An 18,001-nucleotide genomic window follows, 5' to 3' on the forward strand; every position below is an offset into this window, starting at 1 on the left:
TTGGAATCAGGAACAAGTAACTATCAAAAATTGCAGATGACATAGACTTTGTAGTATAGCCAGTGAGAAAGAATGTAACAAATAATAAAAGACACTAGAAATTTGTAGACTGGACAGTTAAGTGGCAATTGAACTTTAACACAGATAAATGTGAGGTGAAGCAATTCAATAGGAAGAATAGAAACATCAGATACACCTTAGAAAACAAGAAACTGATTGCTATTAAAAACTGGATTTAGAGATACAGGTGAACAATCATTAAAAGCAGCATCGCAGGCCAGCAAAGCAATTAAAAATGTTACCAAAGCACTGGGATTTATTTCTAAGGGTATGGGGCTCAAAAGTAACAAAGTCATGTTAAACTTTTATTCGACCCTGCTTACACTGCCAACAGTATTGAACAGAGTTCTGACTTCCATATTACTAGAAGCACTGGAGAAAATGCAAGAAAAATTTACACGGATAGCACAAGAGCTGAGGGATTAGAGCTATTAGGAAAGATTGAACAGATTTGAGCTTTTTTCTTTGGAAAAGAGAAGACACAGAGGTGACCTGATAGGGGTCTTTAAAATTATGAATAGGTAGATGTGGGATAATCCAAATCTAAGGCCCATAAAGACAAGGTAGTTATTAATAAATCGAATAGGGAAATGAGAAATATTTTGATAGTGGTTACAATGCAGAATTTGCTATCACAGGAGATAAACAGCTTAAATGCTTTCAAAAGGAAATTAGAGAAGCTCATGAGGGTAAAGGAAACAGATATGGTGAAAGGCTGGGAAGAGGCTTGGAATGGGAGGAGACCCACGAATTAGAGTGAATGGTCTGTTTCTGTGCTAGATATTCCATGTAATTCTATGAAAGCTTGCTGGAAATTTAGTTGCTTTTTTTGTCTTCAGTTTCTGAAATTACATTAAAAATTGATAACATTTATCCATTGTCTTTTGATGCCTTAAAAGTTATTAGGAGTTGCCAGCCTCTCTGAAAAGTCGGTGATTGAGCAGGTGTCCTGTACCCAACAGTATCAGCCAACATTCTTCCCTCAATCTCCATTAGCAAAACACATCAACCTCATTGCTGTTGTGGGGCATAGCTGTAGCACTAACTACACAAAGTCATTTAAAAGCAAAATGCTGCAGATGCTGGAAATCTGAAACAAAAACAAAAATTGCTGGAAAAACTCAGCAGATTTGACAGCATCTGTGGAGAGGAAGAGAGTTAACGTTGAGTACGTATGACTCTCCACCCACGAAGAGTCATACGGGCTCGAAACGTTAACTCTGTCTTCCTCTCCACAGATGCTGTCACACAAAGTAATTTGTTAGCTATGAAGCACTTTTATACAATGCCCTTCATAAACTCTGACATGCCTATAGATTAAGTCTTCTCTTCTAACTTTCAATCAGTCCAATATTTTCCTTTAGCTTCTAGCAGTTTCTGCTCAGTTGTTTTCCAAAATCAAGCAAAGCAAGAGGATGCATTGAAAACCTTTATCCAGACATTGTTTTTGATTTACGTTGTTTTATTGAGAGAGGAGAGCGGAATGAAAGCAGAAGTGAAGAGGAAAAAGGTTAAAGGAAAGGGAGAATTAGCAACATGTCTAAGCAGCAGAGAGCACAGGACAGCGTACACCAGGGCCCATTATCAACTACCTGGACATGCTATTCTTTTGGAGCAGGCTCCAGGGACTATGGCCTACACTGTTCCTATGTGGAAGGGGGAAATAAAGGGGGATACACTCTAAAGAGAGATTGAAAAAGACTGAAAGAGCAACAGAAAAATGTTGAAAGAGATCATATTCTGACATATCGTGCCATGGGAGATTGACAAGTGATATTAAAAGTTTTGCATACATCCACTCCATTTATTTACATAAGCAGGGGCAAAAATCACAAGAGCAAAGAGGGAATGAGAAATTTGTTCGAGGGAACAGTCAGGGTGCAGGTATCGGGTGCAGCTTTGGGTACTTCCAATCTAGAAACCAAGTCAAATTGGGCATGGACAGTGTAGATTCATCAGGATGATTCCAGGGATGGGAAACTATAGTTAGGAGGAGAGACTAGAGATATGAGACTGTTCCCACTTGAACACAAAGGAAAGGGGAAAACTCATGGATATCTTTAAAATTATCAGCAGTTTTGATAGTGAACAGGTTTCCTCTGGTGATGGAGTCATCTATTTAAATTTGCCAGAGAGAGAGAAGAGAAATTAAGGGAGATTCCTTTACACAGAGGGCTGTTGAGAGCTTGGAATGCTTTGAGTGGTTAGGCAGAAATCCTTTAAGGAAAGACTGGATAAATATATGAAGCAGAAGATATAGGGAGAAGTTGGGATCGATATTAGGTTTTTGCAGTAGAGCCAGCGCCCAAGTGGGCTGAATGGCCTTCTTTAAAATGGTGAAATTGTATGGTCTTTTCCTCAAGTGTTACATGTGCTTCCCGCAATATTTTCTGCCACGTTTTTTTGGTATCGTGGTTAGGGAACAGTGTACAAGCAACATTACAGGAGATGTGCTAGTGATAGTAACACCATCACTTATTCCTGACACCATTTGTTAATTGAGCCAAACACTATTAATCAAAGAGGTAGGAAATTATCAGTAAGAAAGTTGCTTGAAAAAAACAGTCCCAATGGTACAGTGTGTGTTACATGGAACACGCACATAATAAGCAAAATGCATCAGCCAACTCACCATGTGCAGTGACCATAGGAGATTTGATAGTGGAATGTTTATAAAAATTCTTGTATGTTTCCTAGAAACAGAAGAACTAGCAGAAATGAGGAGGCACCCAGAAATAGCAAGAAGATGAATGACCAGTTAATCTGGTTTTGTTGGTACTGAAGGAAACGACTAGTCCAAGAGAGAGAGCGCTTTCTGCTCTTCATGTAATACCAATTCGATCTGTAGTATCAACTTGAACTGCTGCAAGAGGATCTCAACTGTAAACATCTCATCTGAAAGACGGCATCTGCAACACCGCAGCACTCCCTCAGTACTGTGCTTGAATCTTGGACTGGGGCTCAAACTCACAACATGATTTGAGGCAAAATCAGAACCAACTGAACCAAGTCCAAAACTTGAAGCAGATATAACAAGTCTTAGCGCTTATATAACACTTCATTACACTGGAAAACTTAAAGACTCCTCTGTCCAAAGAAACCCAACTTCTTCAACCTTTCCTAAGAAACTATCAGATGGTGAGGGTACAAGTAACTTACTGTGTACTATTTTGTCAGCTTATTTCTGATACACAGTCAGGTTGTTGTAGACTCCACACTGCTTTAGTGCTGTGTTTAAATGCCGGAACAATCTGAGAACCCAGCAAGATGACTTGCCCAACTCAAACAGCTGGCAATGACATTTCAATTCAGATCAAACCATGAATCCAGCGGCCTATGCCAAATCAGATTTTACAAGAGCCAGCGGTATGTAATTGGTATTGTGGAGCAATGGAGATGGGCTCCTGTTATTGTTACGTAAGTAACTACAGGTGTATGTATATATGGACATCAGATATGGCTCAGGAACCAACAGCTATCTCACATCAAGCTAGAAAGCTGCAATTCTCTGTAAGGGGATAACTCCTTTAGAAAAGATAAAATCAGCAGAACAGGGTGACAAATAAAAAACACTTCTCTGTCATACGTTTACTTCCAATGTTGCGGGTGGATTACAGTCACCATTGCACACTCAAAATATTCCCAAAGGAAGCCAAAGTAACCACACTGTTCAGCAAAAAAATCACTTTCAACACCTTTCTAAAGCTACAAATATAAATTCTGTCTCAAAATGGATTTCTGTATCACATACACCACCAACTGTGCCGATTGGATCATTCATTCAGTGAGCCACTGCATGCAACGTAAGGACCTTGCATTGATTTATATAGCACTTTTAAACATTGTAAAATGTTCCATGATACTTCAAAGGAGCATAATCGGGCAGAATTTGACACGGAGCCGGTGATATTAGGACAGGTGGCCAAAAGTTTGATCAGAGATAGGTTTTAATGAGCCTCTTAAAGATGGAGAGTTTAGGGAGGGAATTCCAGAGCTTAAGACCTAGGCTGCTGAAGGGTACGGACAGCAATGGCGGCTCTAAAGGAAAAAAGAATGTGCAAGAGGACAGAATTGGCAAGGGTGAAGTTAGGCAATGTTAGTGTGGATGTAGGCTGGGTGATGGAGAGAATATGGGGTTGGAAGCCCAGCTGAAGATCAAATAGGATGCTGAGGCTGCAAACAACCTGGTTCAACCCCAAGACATTGAGCAGGGCAAAGAGATGAAGTCAATGGTTAGGAAATAGGGTCCAAAGATAATGGTTTTAGTCTTCCCAATATTTAATCAGAGGAGATTTCTGCTCATCTAATACTGCCAGGCTGCAGCAAGGCAAAACCTTTAATACAGCAGCTTCAACATATAAAAATGTCCCAAGGAGATTCACAGAGGGATAAAGAAAGAAATGGGTGCCAAGCAAATGGAGGTGAGATTAAGAGGAGCAAGCAAAGGGCTGGTTAAAGAAGCGAGTTTTAAATGAGACATGCTAAGGAGTTGAGGAGGTTTAGGAGAGGGATTCCAAAGGGTGAGGCCAAGGCCACTGAAGGCTCAGTCACCAATGGTGGGGCAAAGAATGCATGGGGGCATAAGAGGCTGGAATCAGAGGAACACGATAGTTCTTGAAGGGTCTGGGAGGGGGGAGCAGTTGTAGTGCTAGAGGAGCATACAGAGACTTGGGCGGCGAGGTGGCTGTTGTGATGCCAACAAACACAAATAAAAATTAATTTGAAGCATCGGCGGAGACCAGGAACTAAAGTGAGTGAGTGAAGATAGGACTTATGGCTCTGTGGACTTGGTGCAGAATATGACATGGATAGAAGGATATTGCCTGAAATGAAATGGACAGAGCATGGAGGATGGGACTAGTCAAGTCTGGAGGTACAAGTGGCACGGATGAACCTTTCAACAGCAGACAGCCTGAGGTAGAGGTGAAATCAGGCAGTGTTTGTGATGGAGAGAATATAAGATCAGCTCAGCTCAGAATCAAATGCAACTCTGACATTGTAAACTGTCAGCTTTAACCTGAAATGAGGGAAGGGGGATGAAATTGATGGAAAAGGTTAGAAGTTTGTAACGGAACCAAAGGCAATGGCTTCAGTCGTCCTAGTATTTAACTGGAGGAATTTGCACATCTCAGTCTGACAAGAGGCAACAGAGGCATTGAGGGGTGGTGGAGAGGAAGAGCTGGGTGTCATCAGCATGAAATTAGAAGCTATGTTGAAATCAGGTCAAGGGGCAGCATGTATGTGGAGAAGAATGGGGGGGGAAGAGGGGGGGGTGGGGGGGGGGGGGGCGCAAGGATAGATCTTTGGGCAATTCCATAGGTAGAGGTGCACAATGGGAAGAGAAACCATCAAAACATAAGAAATAGGAATAGTCTGCCATATGGCCCTTTGAGCTTGCTCCACTATTCAACAAGATAATGGCTGATTTTCTACCTCAACTCCACCTTCCCACACTATCCCCTATTACTCAACTTCTTTGGTGCCAGAAAATCTATCAGCCTCTATTTTGAGTACACAACAACTGAGCATCCACAGCCTCCTTGGGTAGAGAATTCCAAAGATTCACAACACTCAATGAAGAAATTTCTCCTCATCTCAGTTCTAAACAGCCGACCACTGTGACCCTGTGTTCTAGATTCCACAGCCAGGGGAAACATTTTCTCAGCATCTATCCTGTCAAGCCCCTTAAGACTTTTCTATTTTTTAAATTCAATCACCTCTCTCATTCAACAACAATTTATTTATACAGCACCTTCAATATAAAATATCCCAAGGGTTTTCATGGGAGCATTATAAAATAAAATGACATCCAGCTACATAAGGAGACAATAGGTCAGTTGACAGATTTTATGGAGTGTCTTGAAGGAGGAAAGCAAGGTAGAGGTGGAAAAGTAAGGGAGGGAATTCCAAAACTTAGGGCCTAGGGCAGTTGAAGGATGGCACCAGTGGCAGAGTGATTAAAATCAGGGATGCTCAAGATGCCAAAATTAAATGAGAGCAGAAATCTCAAAGGCTCGTGGGGCTGGAGGGAATTACAGAAATAGAGAGGGGCAAAGCTATGGAGGGATTTAAAAATGATGAGAATTTTAAAATGGAGACATTGCTTGACCTGCAGCCTGTGTAGATCAAACATTCAAATGATGGATTTCTAAATTCTTCTAAACCCTAGGAAATATAGATCTAGTCTACTCAATTTTTCCTCATAGAACAATCCCCTCACCCTAGAAACCAGTCTAGTGAACCTTTGTTGTACTCCTTCCAGGGCAAGTATGTCCCTCCTTAAGTAAGGAAGCAGACCAATGCCCTGTATAATTGTAATACAATTTCTTTACACTTCTACCAGCACTCCAATTCCTTTGTAACAAAAGCTAACATACTAATCGTTTGCTGTACCTGCATGTTAACTTTCTGTGATTCATGTATGTACAAGGTCACCCAGGTCCTTCCAAATGCAAGCATTTCCCAATCTTTCATCATTCAAATATATCCTTTATTTTTCCTATCAAAGTGGATAACTTCAACTTTATCACACTATTCCATCTACTATGTTCTTACCCACTCACCCAACCTGTCTATATTCCTTTGCAGCCTCTTTGTGTGTTCCTCCCTGCTTACCTTCCGCTTTAACTTTTTTATCGTCAGCAAACTTGGATACATTACAATCAGTCCTGTTATCTAAATAATTAATATATATTGTAAATAGTCAAAACCCTAGCACTGATTCTTGCGGTACACCGCTAGTTACAGCCTGCCAACCTGAAAATGCCCTGTTTATTCCTGCTCTGTTTTCTGTCCATTAATCAATCCATGGTAGTATATTACTCCCATGAGTCCTAACTTTGTGTAATAAATAGGATCTGGCTACAACTGGATAGTTCAGAATGGAATCAGTTATAAGCAGCCCCACTCAGTTGGTCAATGGGGAAAAGACATTGGTGAAGAATGGCATGGGCAAATAAAACAAAGCCTGCTGGCAAGTTACGGATAAGGGCAAATCATGTATCATGGTCAGTCACATGTCACAGAGAGAGACGTTTCAGGACTTTATTGTGGTGGAAACCAGATTGGAGGGATTCAAACAAGGGATTGCAGGAGAGATTTGGGACATATCCAACAGTTTAGGAGGAGAGATTGGAGATGGGGCGATATTTAGTAATAATTCACAAAAACTCACGGGTGGACACATTCAATTTCAGAAAGGGACCACGAAGGAGGGACACAGAATCCATCCAATCTTAATCAGCCCACACCAGTGCCTGCCTGCCCCCCTCTAATTGATCTCAAAAACCCACAATGTTAGGCTCATGCCCACCATCAGTCTGTCGCTCCTCTATCTCACTGGTCCATGCCCCACAATTGTCATCCTCTATTACCCCGTCCTATTCCCTTCACCACGTCCACCCCTCCATCCCCCACTTGCCCACCACCATTCCACTCGTTCCCTCCTGCCCTCTTCTCTGTGTCTCCTTGTCACCCGAATTCCTTCATCACTCTTTTTCCTTCCTAGGTGTCACCTCCCCTTCCCCACCTCCCCCGTCACCCTCAGCCCCACACCTACACTCACCCGCCCCCGTCCCCTCACCTACACCCACCCTCCCCATCACCCTCGGCTCATCACCCGCCCCCACCCTCCCTGTCACACTTGGCCCCTCACCCGCCCCCCCCGTCAACCTCGGCCCCTCACCCACCACCCACACCCCCCGTCACTCCCTGCCCCTCAGCTGCACCCACCTCCTTGTCACCCTCGCCCCCCCCCCCGTCACCCTCGACACCTCCACCGCCACCGCCCCTCCCCCTCACCCCCCTTCCCCGTTGCCCTCGGCCCCTCACCAGCCCTTCACCCACCCCATCATCCTCAGCCCTTCACCCACCCAGTCGCTTTCACCCACCCCTCCTCAGCCCTTCACCCACCCAGTCGCCCTCACCCGGCCCCTCACCCACCCCGTCGCCCTCACCCACCCCTCCCATCCCCGTCGCCCTCACCCACCCCTCCCATCCCCGTCGCCCTCACCCACCCCTCCCATCCCCGTCGCCCTCACCCACCCCTCCCATCCCCGTCGCCCTCACCCACCCCTCCCATCCCCGTCGCCCTCACCCACCGCTCCCATCCCCGTCGCCCTCACCCACCCCTCCCATCCCCGTCGCCCTCACCCACCCCTCCCATCCCCGTCGCCCTCACCCACCCCTCCCATCCCCGTCGCCCTCACCCACCCCTCCCATCCCCGTCGCCCTCACCCACCGCTCCCATCCCCGTCGCCCTCACCCACCCCTCCCATCCCCGTCGCCCTCACCCACCCCTCCCAGCCCCGTCGCCCTCACCCACCCCTCTCATCCCCGTCGCCCTCACCCACCCCTCCCATCCCCGTCGCCCTCACCCACCCCTCCCATCCCCGTCGCCCTCGGCCCTTCGTTAACCCACCCCCCAGTCACCCTCGGCCCCTCACCCGCCCCCCCTCGTCACCCTCGGCCCCTCACCCGCCCCACCTCGTCACCCTCGGCCCCGCACCCGCCCCACCTCGTCACCCTCGGCCCCTCACCCGCCCCACCTCGTCACCCTCGGCCCCTCACCCGCCCCCCCCTCCTCCCCCTCCTCCCCCCTCGGCCCCTCACCCCCTACTCCCCCCTCGGCCCCTCACACCCCCCCCTCACCCTCGACCCCTCACCCGCGCCCCCCCTCCCCCTAGTCACCCTCGGCCCCTCACCCCCCCTCCCGCTTGGCCCCTCACCCCCTACCCCAGTCACCCTCGGCCCCTCACCACCCCCTCCCGCTTGGTCCCTCACCACCCCCCCCCCTCCCGCTTGGCCCCTCACCCCTCACCCCCCCCCCCCCTCCCGCTTGGCCCCTCACCCCTCACCCCCCCCCCCACCCCCGGCTTGACCCCTCACCCCCCCCCCCCCACCCCTGGCTTGGCCCCTCACCCCTCACCCCCCCCCCCCGCTTGGCCCCTCACCCCCTCCCCCCACCCCAGTCACCCTCGGCCCCCCACCCCCTCCCCCCCCCCCCCCCCCCCCCGCCTCGGCCGCTCCCCCCTCGGCCCCTCACCCCCCCCCCCTCGGCCCCTCACCCGCCCCCCCCCCCCCCCTCGGCCCCTCACCCGCCCCCCCCCCCCCCCCTCGGCCCCTCACCCGCCCCCCCCCCCCCCCCCCTCGGCCCCTCACCCGCCCCTCCCTCGGCCCCTCATCCGCCTCCCACCCCCCCCCCCTCCCAGTCACCCTCGGCACCTCACCCGCCCGCCCGTCACCTATCGGGCTCTCGCACCCCACTTCCACCCTCGGCCCCTCACCTGGTCTAGGTTCTCCTCGCTGCCGCTGTCGTCACTGTCCGAGTCGATGACGATCCGACCCTTCCGCTTCTTCACCATGGCGGGGCTGTGAGCGGGCCCTCGGCCCGGCGGGACAGGCGGACCGGGCCGAGAGAATCAGCCCCTCTGTCCGGCGGGACTGAAGGACAGGACCGAGAGAGTGAGACCCGCTGTCGAGGGAATAGGCGAAGCCGGGACGGGAGACTGAACCCCGCTGTCGAAGGAGAGGGAAGGGCCAACCGACCCCGGTGGCTCCGCTGTCACAGCCGCGTTACAGGCCTCAGGCTCAAGTCGCACAATAACCTGAGGCAGCTACTGCGCATGTACGGGGAACGGACCGTGCGTCATTAAAATACGCGGTGACATCAGTAAAGAAGGAGCTTTGGAGAGAAAGGAACACAAGAGAGGGAAATAATGCAGAGAACACAGAGAGAGAATAGAGAGGGAACAGACAGAGAGTAACAAAGAGAGGGAGAGAACAGAGAGAAAGATGAGAAAAAGAGGGAAATAACAGAGGGAAAGAACAGAGAAAGTGAAAACAGAAAGAGAGATCAGAGCGAGAGAACAGAGAGGGAGATAACAGAGAGAGAACAAAGAGAAAGATCAGAAAGAGAGGGAAAGAACAGAGAGAGTTAAAACAGAAAGAGGGGGGAAAGAACAGAGAGAGAGAGAATAGAGAGAACAGATAGAGCAACAGAAAGAGAGTAAGAGAGCAGAGAGAGATTAGGGATAATAGAGAGCACAAATAGAGAGAGAATAGGGACCAAGGACAAGTAGAGATAATAGAGAGGACAAATAGAAAGAATAGAGTGACAGCACAGAGAGAAAATGGAGATAATAGGAACAGAGAGCAGAGGACAAATAGAGGGAGAATAGGAAGAGGGCAAATAGCGAAAACAGAAAGGATAAATAGAGAACGGGATAAATAGGGAACACACAGGGAGATAATGGAGATAATAGAGAGAGAACAGAGAGTACAAATAGAGAGAGAATGGAGATAATAGAGAGCAAAGAGAGAGATGACAAATAGAGAGAGAATAGAGAGAGACAATAGGGAGAGAGGACAAATAGAAAATAGAGAGAGCACGCAGAGAGAGCGAATGGAGATAATAGAGAACAGATAGAGAGGACAAATAGCAAGAGAATAGAGACGATAGAGAGAAGGAAAGAAAAGGAAATAAAAATCTGCATCAGATTCAACTACCTTGTGGGCAGAGAAGGAAAGAAAATAAACAAATCCTGCACTCCGGATCCCACTACCTCATGAACAGTAAGAAAATTGGAAATTTGAAAAAATGGTGAGAAATAGAGCAAAACAGAGAATAAAGTGAAAAATAAGATTGAGAAAAAGAGAGAAAAGTAGAGAAACAACATTAAAAATAGGGACGGGCATGGGCCATATGGCCCTCACCTGCTCTATCATTCAACAAGATCATGGCTCAACTTATACATCAACGCCATTTTCCCACACTATCCCCATAACCCTTGTTTTCCTTACTATCCAAAATTCTACTGGTCAGCCTTGAGTGTACTCGGTGACTGGAGTGTGGACAACTCTCTGAGGTAGTGAAAACTAAAGATTCACAACCCTGAGTGAATAAATTTTCCCTTTTTTCAGTACTAAATGGCTCACCCCTTATCCTAAGATTATAGCCCCAAGTTGTACACTCTTCAGCCAAGGGAAACGACCACTTAGCCTCTACCCTGACAGCCCTCCCAGAATCTTATATGCTTCAATGAAATTACATCTCATTTTTCAAAACTCCAGAAAATATAAAACAAGAACAGAATTACCTGGAAAAACTCAGCAGGTCTGGCAGCATTGGCGGTAAAGAAAAGAGTTGACATTTCGAGTCCTCATGACCCTTCAGCAGAACTGAGTAAAGTTATGAGAGGGGTGAAATATAAGCTGGTTTAAGGTGGGGGGTGGGGTGGGGGGAGAGAAGTTGAGGGGGGGATGGTAGTAGGGACAAGCAAGCAGTGATAGGAGCAGATAATCAAAATATGTCACAGACAAAGGAACAAAGACGTGTTAAAGGTGGTGATATTATCTAAGAGAATGTGCTAATTAAGAATGGATGGCAGGACACTCAAGGTACAGCTCTAGTGGGGGTAGGGTGGAAAGACTGACAGGGCATTAAAGGTATAGATTTAAAAATAATGGAAATAGGTGGGAAAAGAAAAATCTATATAAATTATTGGAAAAAACAAAAGGGAGGGGGAAGAAACGGAAAGGGGGTGGGGATGGGGGAGGGAGTTCAAGATATAAAGTTGTTGAATTCAATATTCAGTCCGGAAGGCTGTAAAGTGCCTAGTTGGAAGATGAGGTGCTGTTCCTCCAGTTTGCGTTGGGCTTCACTGGAACAATGCAGCAAGCCAAGGACAGACATGTGGGCAAGAAAGCAGGGTGGAGTGTTAAAATGGCAAGCGACAGGGAGGTTTGGGTCTTTCTTGCGGACAGACCGCAGGTGTTCTGCAAAGCGGTCGCCCAGGTTACGTTTGGTCTCTCCAATGTAGAGGAGACCGCATTGGGAGCAACGAATGCAGTAGACTAAGTTAGGGGAAATGCAAGTGAAATGCTGCTTCACTTGAAAGGAGTATTTGGGCCCTTGGACGGTGAGGAGAGAGGAAGTGAAGGGGCAGGTGTTGCATCTTCTGCGTGGGCATGGGGAGGTGCCATAAGTGGGGGTTGAGGAGTAGGGGGTGATGGAGGAGTGGACCAGGGTGTCCCGGAGGGAACGATCCCTACGGAATGCCTCCAGGGGGGGTGAAGGGAAGATGCGTTTTATGGTGGCATCATGCTGGAGTTGGCGTAAATGGCGGAGGATGATCCTTTGAATGCGGAGGCTGGTGGGGTGATAAGTAAGGACAAGGGGGACCCTATCATGTTTCTGGGAGGGAGGAGAAGGCGTGAGGGCGGATGCGCGGGATATGGGCCAGACACGGTTGAGGGCCCTGTCAATGACCATGGGTGGAAAACCTCGGTTAAGGAAGAAGGAGGACATGTCAGAAGAACTGTTTTTTGAAGGTAGCATCATCAGAACAGATGCGACGGAGGTGAAGGAACTGAGAGAATGGGATGGAGTCCTTACAGGAAGCGGGGTGTGAGGAGCTGTAGTCGAGGTTGCTGTGGGAGTCGGTAGGCTTGTAATGGATATTGGCGGACAGACTATCACCAGAAATTGAGACAGAGAGGTCAAGGAAGGGAAGGGAAGTGTCAGAGATGGACCATGTGAAAATGATGGAGGGGTGGAGATTGGAAGCAAAATTAATAAATTTTTCCAGGTCCCGACGAGAGCATGAAGCAGCACCGAAGTAATCATCGATGTACCGGAGAAAGAGTTGTGGGAGGGGGCCGGAGTAGGACTGGAACAAGGAATGTTCCACATACCCCATAAAGAGACAGGCATAGCTGGGGCCCATGCGGGTACCCATAGCCACACCTTTTATTTGGAGGAAGTGAGAGGAGTTAAAGGAGAAATTGTTCAGTGTGAGAACAAGTTCAGCCAGACGGAGGAGAGTAGTGGTGGATGCGGATTGTTCGGGCCTCTGTTCGAGGAAGAAGCTAAGGGCCCTCAGACCATCCTGGTGGGGTATGGAGGTGTAGAGGGATTGGACTTCCATGGTGAAGAGGAAGCGGTTGGGGCCAGGGAACTGGAAATTGTTGATGTGACTTAAGGTGTCAGAGGAATCACGGATGTAGGTGGGAAGGGACTGGACAAAGGGAGAGAGAAGGGAGTCAAGATAACGAGAAATGAGTTCCGTGGGGCAGGAACAGGCTGACACGATCGGTCTGCCGGGACAGTTCTGTTTGTGGATCTTGGGTAGGAGGTAGAAGCGGGCCGTCCGAGGTTGGGCGACTATCAGGTTGGAAGCTGTGGGAGGAAGATCTCCAGAGGAGATGAGGTCAGTGACAGTCCTGGAAACAATGGCTTGATGTTCAGTGGTGGGGTCATGGTCCAGGGAGAGGTAGGAGGAAGTGTCTGCAAGTTGACGCTCAGCCTCCGCGAGGTAGAGGTCGGTGCGCCAGACAACAACAGCACCACCCTTGTCAGCGGGTTTGATGACAATGTTGGGGTTGGACCTGAGAGAACGGAGTGCAGTAAGTTCAGAGAGAGACAGATTAGAATGGGTGAGAGGAGCAGAGAAATTGAGACGACTGTTTTTATCCAGAAAATATAAGCCCATTCTACTCATTGCACCCCTCTAAGGCAAGTAGATCCTTCCTTAGGTATGGAAACCAAAGCTGTACACAATACTCCAGGTGTGGTTCCACCAAAGCCCTGTATAATTGCAGCAAGACTTCTTCACCCTTGTACTTCAATCCCCTTGCAATAAAGACCACCATATAATTTGCCTTCCTAATTACTTGCTGTACCTGCATGATAACTTTTGGTGCTTTGTGTACAAGGACCCTAAATCCCTCTTCAGATTTCCACTTTATTATTGGGAATAAATTTATTGCATCGCAGATGCACAAAATGAAAGCAGTGATTTCAGGTTTAAGTCGTCAGGTCCAGGGCATTTGTTGGCATAAGCAAGTTGGAAAGGCTTTATATAGACAATTCTTGGTTAGCTCAGTTGGTAGCTAATGGGGCTTTTTTTAAAAAGCCCAGAGACAGGGTCTCAAATCCCACACTGGGTGATTAATTTTTTACTTACTATTGCTTATTTATTATCCAAAGAATATATTAATTTGCAGAAAATAGCATAAATCTTTGTGATAGCATTTGCAAAAAGTCCTATTTAAAAAACAATACCTCAATCTATTTCTGATGAGAATTTTAATAATAATGACTGACAAATGGACAGAACACTTTGGGCAACAGTCAATCCTAACCCTAATGCTTCTGTTTTAATTTCCTCCCTTTTACCAGGTTTTAGTTAGGATGTCTGTCTAGCTGCAAATGATAAAGTCACAGACTGATTCACTGTGACTGGCACAGTACCTGTGCATCACAGAATTGTTACAGTGCAGAAGGAGGCCATTCGGCCCATTGTATCTACAATGGCTCTCCAAATGAACAATTCACTTAGTGCCATTTTCTCGCCTTCTTCCCGTAACCCGAAACATTCTTCCTTTTTGATAACAGTCCTTTTGAATGCTTCAATTGAACCTGCCTCCAACACCCTCTCAGGCAATGCATTCCAGACCTTAACCACTCGCTGCATGAAAAGATTTCCTCACATCGCTTTTGCTTCGATTTTGATCCTATCACGAGGGGGAGCAGTTTCTCCCTATCTATTCTGTCCAGACCCTTCATGATTTTGAATACCCCTATCAAATCTCCTCTCAGTCTTCTTTTCTCCAAGAAAAACGCTCCAAACTATCTTTATAACTGAAGTTCCTCATCCCTGGAGCCATTATCATGAAGCTTTTCTGCAATCTTTCCATGCCCTCACATCCTTCGTAAAGTATGGCAGCCAGAGATGGATCAATATTCCAGCTGAGGTCAAATTAAAAAGTGCAGGAAGTGCTCCCCTAGTATTATGGCACAAATAAACATAGCCTTTTTAAATAGTAGTGTCACTTTTCCTATCTACCAATCTACTGGGACCATTCCAGAATCTGTGGAACTTTGGAAGATCACAACTAATGCATCCATCATCTCTGCAGCCACTTCTTTTAGAACTTTAGGATGCTGGCCATCAGGTCCAGGGGGTTTGTTGACTTTTAGTCCCATTAATTTCTCCAGTAATTTTTCTTTATTGATCTTAATTACTTTAAGTTCCTCACTCTCATTAGACCCGCAGTTCTCAACTCTTTCTGGCATCTTCTATTGTAAAGACAGACAAAAAATATTTGTTTAACGTCTCTGCTATTATCTTATAATTTCTCCTGTCTCAGCCTCTAAAGGATCCACATTTATTTTTGCTACCTTTTTCCTTTTTACATATCTGTGGAAGCTCTGAAAATCTGTTTTAATGTTTCTTGTTAGTTTACTCTCATATTCTCCTATTTCTCCCTCTTTATTAAATTTTAGGTAATCCATTTTGCTTTTCTCTAAATTCTCCCACCCCTCAGGATTACTGGGAAAGGAGTTTAGCAGAAAAGATGGTTGATGAACAATGGCAGACATTTAAGAAAATAGTTCATGACTCACAACAAAGATATATCCCAGTGAGAAAGAAAGATTGTAAGGAGGGGATAAACCAACCATGGTTAACCAAGGAAGTTAAGGATGGTATCAAAGTGAAAGAAAAAAACATACACTGTGTCAAAGATTGGTGGTAAGCCAGGGGATTGGGAAAATTTTAAAAAACAACAGAAGATAACCAAAAAAATAATAAAGGGAAAAATAAACTTTGAGGGTAAACTAGCAAGTAATATAAAAACAGACAGTAAGAGCTTCTTTAAATATATAAAAAGGAAGAGAGAGGCCAAAGTCAATATAGGTCCCTTAGAGAATGAGGCTGGAGAAATAATAATGGGGAACCAGAAAATGGCAGAGCAGTTGAATAAATACTTTGCATCAGTCTTTATGGTAAAAGACACTAATAGCATAACAAAAATACTAAATAATCATGGGACAAATGAGGGGAGGAAATAAATAAAATAATTGTCACTAGAGAAAAAATACCAGGGAAACTAATGGGGCTAAAGGCCCTTAAGTCACCTGGACCTGATGGGTTGCATCCTAGAATATTAAAGGAAATAGCTGCAGAGATAGTGGATGCACTGGTAGCAATCTTCCAAGAGTCCTTAGATTCTGGAAAAGTCCCAGAGGATTGGAAAACTGGCCATGTAACACCCTTATTCAATAAGGGAGGGAGACAAAGAACAGGTAACTATAGGCCAGTCAGTTTAACATCTGTCATTGGGAAAATGTTGGAGTCTATTATAAAGGATGTAATAGCAGAGCATTTAGAAATGCATAATCTAATCAAGCAGAGTCAGAATCATGCCTGACAAATTTATTAGAATTCTTTGAGGAGGTAACAAGCAGGATAGATAAAGGGGAACCAGTAGATGTAATATATTTGGATTTCCAAAAGGCGTCCAATAAGGTGCCACACATAAGGCTACTTAATAAGATAAGAGCCCATGGTGTTGGGGGTATTATCTTAGCATGGGTAGAGGACCGGCTAATGAATAGAAGGCAGAGGGCAGAATTTTATGACAGCGGGATTTTATGTTCCCGCTGTCGTCAATGGGATTTATAACGGCCCGCCACATTTTACAGCCCCATCCCCGCTGAAACGGGGCCGTAAAATTCTGCCCAGAGAGTTGGGATAAGGGGGACATTTTCAGGATGGCAACCTATAACTAGTGGAGTGCCACAGGAATCAGTGCTGGGGCCATAATTATTTACAATATATATTAATAACTTAGATGAGGGAAGTGAATGTGCTATCGCCAAGTTTACGGATGACACAGAAATAGGTGGGAAGGCAAGTGGTGAAGATGACACAAAGAGTCTACAGAGGGATATAGACAGGTTAAGTGAGTGGGCAAAAACGTGGCAGATGGAATATAGTGTGGGAAAATGTGAGGTTATGCAGTTTGGCAGGAAGAATAGAGGAGCTGAATATTATTTAAATGGAGAAAGACTGAAGAAATCTGCAGCATAGAAGAATTTGTTAGTCCTCATGCATGAATCCCAAAAAGCTAGCATACAAGTTCACCAGGTAATAGGTAAGGCAAATGGATTGTTGGCCTTTATTTCAAAGGGAATGGAGTAGAAAAATAGAAAAGTCTTGCTAAAACTATACAATGCACTAGTTGGACCACACCTAGAATACTGTGAACAGTTTTGGTCCCCTTATCTAAGGAAAGATATACTGGCATTGGAGGCAGTCCAGAGAAGGTTCACTAGGTTAATCCTGGGGATAGAGGGATTTTATTTTGAGGAGAGGTTGAGTTAGTTGGGCCTGTACTCATTGGAGTTTAGAAGGATGAGAGGTGACCTTGTTGAAACATATAAGATTCTTAGGGGGATTGATAGGGTAGATGCTGAGAGGTTATTTCCCCTTGTGGGAGAGTCTAGGACCAGAGGGTATAATATCAGAGTAGGGGGGCGCCCACTTAAAACAGACATGAGGAGAAATTTCTTCTCTCAGAGGGTAGTCAATCTTTACCGCAGAGGGCTGTAGAGGCTGGGTTGTGAAGTATATGCAAGGCTGAGATAGACAGATTTTTAATCAGTAAAGGAATCAAGGATTATGGGGAAAAGGCTGGAAAGTGGAGTTGAGGGTCATCAGATCAGCCATGATCTCATTGAATGGCGGGGCAGACCCGATGGGCCAAATGGCCTACTTCTGCTCCTATGTCTTATGGTCTTATTCTTGTTGGCAATATTATAAGCCTCTACATTTAATCTAATACCATTCATAACCTCATTAGCTAGCCTTGAATGGATCACTTTTCCCGTGGAAATTTTACTTCTCAATTGAATGTATATTTCTGAGAATTATGAGATATTTCCTTAAATGCTCACTGTTGTTTATCTAACATCACACTTTAAAATCTAATTTCCCTATTTATCTTCTACCTATGCAATTGGTGTTATTTAAGTTAAATATGCTAGGTTCAGACTCTTGAATTCAATGTAAAATTTTATCATATTATGATCACTCTTCCCCAGAGGTTCCCTTGCTATGAGATTACAAATTAACCATCTCTATTTACACATGACAAG

At 45.9% G+C, this 18,001-nt stretch overlaps 1 protein-coding gene across 1 annotated transcript in view; it reads right to left on the minus strand.

Moving 5' to 3' along the window:
* rtf1 (RTF1 homolog, Paf1/RNA polymerase II complex component) overlaps window positions 1-9,703 on the minus strand; it is a 73,320-nt gene extending 63,617 nt beyond the window's left edge. Inside the window, exon 1 of the mRNA XM_078562981.1 lies at window positions 9,345-9,703. Within this exon, the coding sequence (XP_078419107.1) occupies window positions 9,345-9,422 (78 nt within the window). The 5' untranslated portion in view covers window positions 9,423-9,703. The remainder of the gene's footprint in view (window positions 1-9,344) is intronic.
* Window positions 9,704-18,001: the final 8,298 nt, after the last annotated feature.

Source organism: Cetorhinus maximus, chromosome 18 (assembly GCF_964194155.1).
Source record: "Cetorhinus maximus chromosome 18, sCetMax3.hap1.1, whole genome shotgun sequence".
NCBI classification, from domain to species: Eukaryota; Metazoa; Chordata; class Chondrichthyes; order Lamniformes; family Cetorhinidae; genus Cetorhinus; species Cetorhinus maximus.